At 34.6% G+C, this 7,440-nt stretch overlaps 1 protein-coding gene across 2 annotated transcripts; it reads left to right on the top strand.

The window, feature by feature from the left end:
- The first annotated feature begins 2,123 nt into the window (after positions 1–2,123).
- LOC109828498 (cytokinin riboside 5'-monophosphate phosphoribohydrolase LOG8-like) lies at positions 2,124–4,562 on the top strand. 2 transcript variants are annotated; one of them, XM_020395481.1, is made up of 8 exons: positions 2,141–2,358; positions 2,469–2,615; positions 2,739–2,836; positions 2,985–3,015; positions 3,688–3,787; positions 3,884–3,954; positions 4,050–4,193; positions 4,316–4,562. In XM_020395481.1, exons 2-8 carry the CDS (start codon positions 2,505–2,507, stop codon positions 4,403–4,405), a joined length of 645 nt encoding a protein of 214 aa, XP_020251070.1. In that variant the 5' UTR covers positions 2,141–2,358; positions 2,469–2,504; the 3' UTR covers positions 4,406–4,562. The 2 variants fall into 2 exon arrangements, with proteins under 2 accessions (XP_020251071.1, XP_020251070.1); XM_020395482.1 differs by lacking the exon at positions 4,050–4,193 and having other exon boundaries at positions 2,124–2,358.
- Positions 4,563–7,440: the final 2,878 nt, after the last annotated feature.

Here is a 7,440-nt window from a genome sequence, read left to right as displayed (position 1 = left end):
ATAATATTTAAATAAAAATAATAGTAAATCTCATAATTCAATTTACATATTTGAACTCAAGATGAATCTGACTTATTTATTAATAAATTAAATATAAAAGAAAAATATTTTGATATTTTTCCACGTGCATAAGAACTAGTATCAATAAAAAACCGAGACTCGTGATATTTGACAACATATAATGCACATGCATCCTACCTAGTAAGAAGGATGCATCCTACCTAGTAAGAAGGAAGAAATATACAAGTATCCCAGCATCAATTTTGAAATTGATGATTATATTCATCGATGTACCGTTTATAGAGACTCGTTTACTTCTATAAAAAACTCGTTCACAAATTCTGTCAGGACTTCCAACACGCTATGCACGGCGATCTAAACCAAATAGAGGAAGGGAAGCAGAGAAATATCCGAGCTGTTCCCTGGTACTACCTTATTTGGTTCACATTGCCTAACACCATGTGGGGGGTACTAGTAGGACTTGTACTCTTTTTTTTTAATTATACTTTATTGATTTATATTGATTAAAGATCATCGCGAGAATGGAAAAAAAAAATCCTATAGAGGTCCTCTATAAAATAATGTTGGGAGACGGTAAGGACTTGATTCATGTTCTTTATTACAAACTTTAAATCTATTGTACTCCCTTTAGAACTGAGAGCTGAGGAAAAACTTTCCTTGGACAATATTGCCCTGATTTTTCTAAATATCATATTATAATCATCCTAATTAATAGAGCCCTTTAAATAGGTCTATAATACGTTATTCGTGATCTTATCCCAATTAACAATAACATCTTTAATAATTTCTTAACAATAAAAAAGTTATAAACAATATTCTTAAAAATCTAAAAAAATATACAAATCACCCACAAATCAGAAAATTACAAACAACCCTTTAGAAATAAAAATTTCAAAAGAAATCCTTAAAACATCAAAAATTACAAACAACCCCCTTACGCAGCTACAAATTATAAATCACCATTTGAAAATTCTAAAAATTACATGCATCAAGACCCCTGGAAAAACTTAGAAGTTATAAAAACATCCCCAGATATCCCAAAATTATAAAAAAATCCTAAAAATCTAAAAAAATTTAACAACCTTCCGACCAATATAAAATTACATGGAAAAGTCTAAAAATTTAAAAGTTACTAACAACCTCTTCACCAAAAAAATTCAAAAACTATAAAAAGCACCCTAGAATTTGAAAACACCAAACAGTCCCCTAAAGAACTTGAAATTATAGACAACACCTTGAAAATCAAAAAATTAAAAATAACCCCACTGAAAAAGCTTAATTTATAAAAAAAACACCTCGAAAAAATCCTTACAAAAAAACAACTTAAAAATAATTTTTTTGAACAGTTCCATGAACAATATATAGTTACATAAAAACCTAAAATATTTGAAAATTACAAACTCCTAAAAATCTAAAGTTACAAAAAAATACCCCAAATAAAGCAAAAAATTAAAAAGCATTTGGAATGCACGTTTGTTGCATGTGGTCAAATATCATAGTTGTTTCTTTTTTATTTATTTCGTTACAAGCGTTATGCCCATGATCACACGAGTGAATGTGGTTTCTTTGAGTCCAATTTTAAGTTTTCTTTTTATATATGTGTTATTGTTAATACACGAGCAATGTCCTACCTCCTCATAGTTAAGATTTTATATGGAGGGATCTCCATTGGATTTTTCCAACACATGTAGCTAGAAAAAAAATCTTACTAATAATTACTCATCTATATAAAATCATATAAGAATAAGATCATAATGTTGCTCATTATCCATTCTTAATCAGTGCAATTATTATACAACATTATTGCTGTGATTGATATTGTAATTTTCAATTTTGCCATAATGCAATCACCAAACTCATGTGCTTGATAATTTTAGCTATCTCTATCTCCTTACTCCTTACATAATTTTCCATAGAGAACCATCTATATCCTATAATGCAATCTCCTTACTTCTCCTTATTATGTGGCAGTTGACTCTTAACAAACTAGGAGCGCGTTGACTTCCCTTCAGTTGGAATCTGGACTGTTCTAAACGTGTAGACCACTCCTTAAACCCAAACAAAGGCTCCTACTTTGCAAGCTCACGTAACGATGGCAATCATGTAATTTGTCCAACAGCCATCTCGATAAATACATAACTCAGAGTCAGAGAGTGCAGACTTGAAAAAAAGGCATCGGCTTTGAGAGATTCAAGCGTGAAGCTCCGCTCTTCGTCTCGTTGGAGATTTTTAAAAAAGAGAGGAAAGAGACCCAAATAATTTTTTTAAAAGGGAGGATTATTTTGGAAAGATTTGAGGCCTCTGCCTTTTGATTCAACAGGATTCCAAAGCGAGTGGGTATGCAAAAATTATATTAAACTGGAACCTGCTCTTTCCTGTCCATTAAACTAAACAGAGAGGGAAAACCCAACACGTTAATGCTAATTCTTGCCTTTTCATCCTGAAAGGATAAAAAAAAGGAGGAGATACAGAGAATAATAGCAATGGATGGAGAGCAGCAGAGCAAGTTCAGGAAAATCTGTGTCTTTTGTGGCAGCAATTCTGGCAACAGGGCTGTGTTCAGTGATGCTGCTCTTGACCTGGGCGATGAACTGGTACCCTTTGTTTCCTAATTTTGATATCTGGGTATTGTTAAAATATGATTTTGGTTGTTGGGTAATCTTCAAAATTTGATCTTGGCGTGATTTGGATTGATGGGTTTGGATTGATTTTTGCAGGTGAGGAGAAGGATTGATTTGGTTTACGGTGGGGGGAGCGTGGGTCTGATGGGTTTGATCTCTCGGACAGTTCATGATGGAGGCTGTGATGTTCTTGGGTGTGGACTTTTGATTTCACGCTGTGAATTTTGATTTCATTACAAACTTCACTATGAATTGTGTGTGTTTTTTATTTTTTACTTTTTATTTTTTAATTATTATTATTATTATTATTATTATTATTATTTGACTGATTACTGCTTGCAGGGTTATTCCTTCAGCTCTCATGCCTCTTGAGGTACATGACTTGCTAATATTACCTTTTCTTGTTTGGAAAGCACATGACTTGTTTCTGATATTTCCTTTTCTTGTTTGGGTCTTTTGTGGTTAATCGTAATTAGTTTCTGATATGATAGCTTCTGTTAATTTTCTGGATGTTAATGAGATAGTTATTTACATCAGAATAAGTTGATAGTACACCAATATCCTGTACACCTTGAGAGATGCAAGAAAACACTTACCTACTAATAGATAAATCGGGATATCCTTTACTTTGAAGAGTTAGCCTGGAGAAATGTGGAAAAGTCATTTAAATAACATTTTAGTTTAATTTGAAGCAACTGCAAATACTAATTATGCAATTATGTGTCCCATTCTTGCGCTATGAAAACTGGTGATTCTTGAGGTTGTGAAACTATCTTTTTACGGCGTGCTTATTTGGTAGCGAATTTTTCAAATGAAATAAAATTGGCATGATAAATATATGATATATTTCTTAAAAGTCCATATGGCTACTCCTTGCTTGTTCAGCTATGGCCAATGTAGATGTCTAAGTTATGAGATCTCTGGAGATATTACATATGAATAATGTAAGCAATAAGCAGATGAAGCAACTCTTACATCTGCTGAATTAGCATAAACAACATAAATTTCAGTGCAGTATTCTTGACACCTGTATTTCTATTTACAGATATCTGGCCACCCTGTGGGTGAAGTAAAGGTAGTCGCTGACATGCATGAGCGCAAAGCCGAAATGGCTCGTCAGTCAGATGCTTTTATTGCACTTCCCGGTATATCTCTTATAACTCTTTGCATAAAGAGGAAGGTCTTCATTGATGCATAAATAAGTAAATACATAGATTCTCTTACACCTTTGAGCCATATAGGAGGATATGGAACAATGGAAGAGGTCATGGAGATGATAACATGGTCACAGCTTGGAATTCATAATAAACCAGTGAGTTTTCTCATTAAAACACATTGTAAATCGGTGCAATTTGGTTTGTTATGGGGTTAGCTTAGATAAATAAATTTCTAATACTTATTGCTTAGGTTGGTCTATTAAATGTTGATGGTTACTACGACTCTTTGCTTGCATTATTTGATAATGGTGTGGAGGAAGGTTTCATTAAGCCAGCCGCCAGAAATATTGTTCTTTCTGCGGCAAATGCTAGAGAGCTATTGATCAAAATGGAGGTAGCTCTCTTCAGTATTTCACCTTCACCCTTTCTAGCTAGGCATTTTGGTGAATTAATACTATTTATAGTGTATTTATTTCGGTGCAAAGCTTCACCCTGTCCTTTTCTTCATATTTGTAGCAATATACTCCTCAGCATAAAGGAGTAGCTCCCCGTACGAGCTGGGAAGTTCAACGCTTGGGTTACACAACACCATCAACGACACATTGATGCTTGGTCTTTCTTACTATCACTATTTCCAATTTATGTGATTCTTTCTGAGCAATTTGTATGTGAGAAACCTTGAAAATGGGCATAATTGGCCATCTATATTTGTCTTCCTTCCAATTGAAAGTTTAATAAAAGTGTCATGCTTTAGGGGACTTAATGCGTATATAAACATTTTTTTAGTACCTGTTTGTTCCCAAAGTCCGCAGGAAAGCACGAGGCAGAAGAAAGAGGAGAAAGGTAGTTAGTAATGCTCTTTAGGCATTTTCAGATGATCATTTTCCTACTGTACATGCAATATATGTTTCTAAACAGAAATTGAAATTTAGAACATACCCAATAATCTGTGAAGATTATATGAAGAAAACCCTTCTCCGATGAAATCATGGTTCCTCTACATATCATGCTGTCAAGTAATCTGTATATTACATAAAAAAGCACAACTACTTCAGACCTAAACTCTAGAATAAAAAAGCTTAAAGGTAACTGAAGTTTGACCGACTCTCGACCAACAGATCCAAGACTGAACTGAAGCAAGTGAAATGGGGACACAACAAGACTTAAACATCTCAAATCATAGCATGAAGGGTTTTATGGCTCAGTTTTTCGACATCAAGCATATTATCTTTTGTTATAAAGACCATTAGCGGCCTTTTACGCCAGGAGCTGATATGACCCTTATGATGTACTTCAGGCAGAATATACCTTAATGAACTATTCAACATTATCTCTTAAATTACCAAAAAAATGGCTGGCTCAAATCTAACAGAAATCTGATTCGCATTATTGATGGTCTTCAGTAGGATACTGTGACTGTCTGGCGCCTGAGAGAACAATAACCAAACAAAGTTTGAAGGTGTTTGAAATGGGGTTGATGGTCCCTTTTTGACTCTGCAGAGCCCACCTTGTGCGGTTGAGCTAGGACTTCCCCTTGAGAAATATCATAAATGGATGTCCTGATGTAGAAGACCCCATAATACCCATTTTTGCTCCTCGATGAGGAACCAGCTGCGACAGTTTCCATTAGAAAGACCCCACCTTATTCCTCTTATAAGGATGCCTATTTATACAAGGATACTAGAACCTTTAGACTTCGTCAATTCGAATTTGTCTCTAGTCCCTTTTTGGAGGTAGTAAATCCCGTCGATTCTGTTGATTTTCAAGAGAAATGCCCATTACATGCTAATAAGTTTTGGGTTAGTTGCACGTAAGCCCCCCTTAGTATCATTGTTTTGCACTTACTTCCCCTGTAGTTCAATTATCGCAGATAAACCCCCCTGAGTTAATAAGTTTTTTGACTTCACTACCGTTGGTGAAATATTGGCAGATATTTTGTCCGTAGGCCAGTGAAATTATTGAGTCTGAGGTTCCAGGGCGTCTATCTGCAACAATGAGACTGCATGGGTAGTAAGTTCAAAACAACGATAGTACAGGGCGGGTCTGTGTGCAATCAACCCGTAAGTTTTCTTTCTTCATATCCAACCTTTTGGGTCAAATCCACAGATTCAGATGTTTAACTGTGAAATATTGTAATACAGAAGTTTAATGCTCCCAGTAAGAGATTGATGGGGCAATCAAATTAGCCAATATTATATATATTTTATCAACGAAATGCCTCATGAAGTTTATGTTAAGAAAAATCAACTTACGTGCAACAGAGGATTCTGATTATGGATGCTTGCATTGGATGTTCATCATTAATTGTACAATAAGTTAGTAACCATTCCTATTTCTTTCAAAATATATATATTTCCTGGGGACATGTACATATAGACATACATACTTATATACACCTATACATATAATAATTAGATATACAATATATGCCAGCATATATGGTATTTATAAATATTAATACATGTATACATTAGCTACTACAGAAACAAAAATCTCTGGATGTATGTACTCATGGCGGAAAGAATGAAACCAAATATTGAAAAAATACTTTTTCCAACTACCAAAATCCACCTTACCATTCAGTAAGCGCACTTTCGGATAGTATTTTGTATATCAGTCTGAAGATTATTTTATTAGTTCAGTTCAAATCAAGCTTCGTCTTTAACCTTTCCTCATATATGAAACTGCTGAAGTAGAAAGTTGTAGTCAATTTCGGGGATAAATTAATGTTTATTCACCCATTTGTGTGCAGGTTAGTTTATCTCATGTTTTAAAGTTACTTCATTGTAAATTATTTTCCTCAGACTAATTCTTTATCACGCACCTCGAACTCCCATTGTCTTAACAAAAAAGAGGACCCTTTGCTCATACATTTTAAAACATTTTTCAAGGATGAGGAGGAAATCTTGATACACTAGTCTCGCGCAGGGATAATAACCTTTTTATCATGTGCTCATGAGAAATTCGATCCAGAAATGAGCTTTCATTGTGATTTATTTTCGGTTTCTTGGTAGCTGTAATCATGACTGTATATCAGTTTGCAGTGACCTCCACATATAAGTAGAGCCTTTCTTTAAGTTGTTAGCATCAATGCTTCCCTTTAAAGTGAATCTTTACATGACATTTTCGCTGAGTCGCACTTTGTTAAAGCTTTTACTTTCTCCTGCTTAAAGAAGGTCAACCGCATATATATATTTCCTCATTTCTGTTTCCTTATCCCTAAACTTTTAGGGATGTGCATAACACTTTATGTTTAAGAAAAAAAAAAAAAATCTTCCCTCTTCATAAAATTAAGAAAGTATACACCCAGTTGCTATTTGGTTTCATTGCATACACGAGGGCCACACGAGTGGCGGGGTCTCAAGAGTATATATATGAATATATGATACCAAAACTTCCCATACATCTCAAGAATATATGGCCCCGAGAGAACGTGGAACAGAAATTTCACGTAGCTTGACCATCCTGTTGTGCGCAACGGAAATTTCGACAGCACCTCCGGTGCGCAAGGTGCACAACAAGAGATTAGATCACAACGAAATTCTCGTTTTTCAAAGGAAACAAGAATCTGAAGCGAATATCTCAACAAAGTGAGATATCGGCTCTTCTTCTCATCAGTTCTAAAAGAGAGAGATCCTCCC

This window comes from Asparagus officinalis, unplaced genomic scaffold (genome assembly GCF_001876935.1).
Source record: "Asparagus officinalis unplaced genomic scaffold, Aspof.V1 AsparagusV1_Un1839, whole genome shotgun sequence".
In the NCBI taxonomy this organism is placed as follows: Eukaryota; Viridiplantae; Streptophyta; class Magnoliopsida; order Asparagales; family Asparagaceae; genus Asparagus; species Asparagus officinalis.
This window is presented reverse-complemented; position numbering and strand designations above follow the sequence as displayed.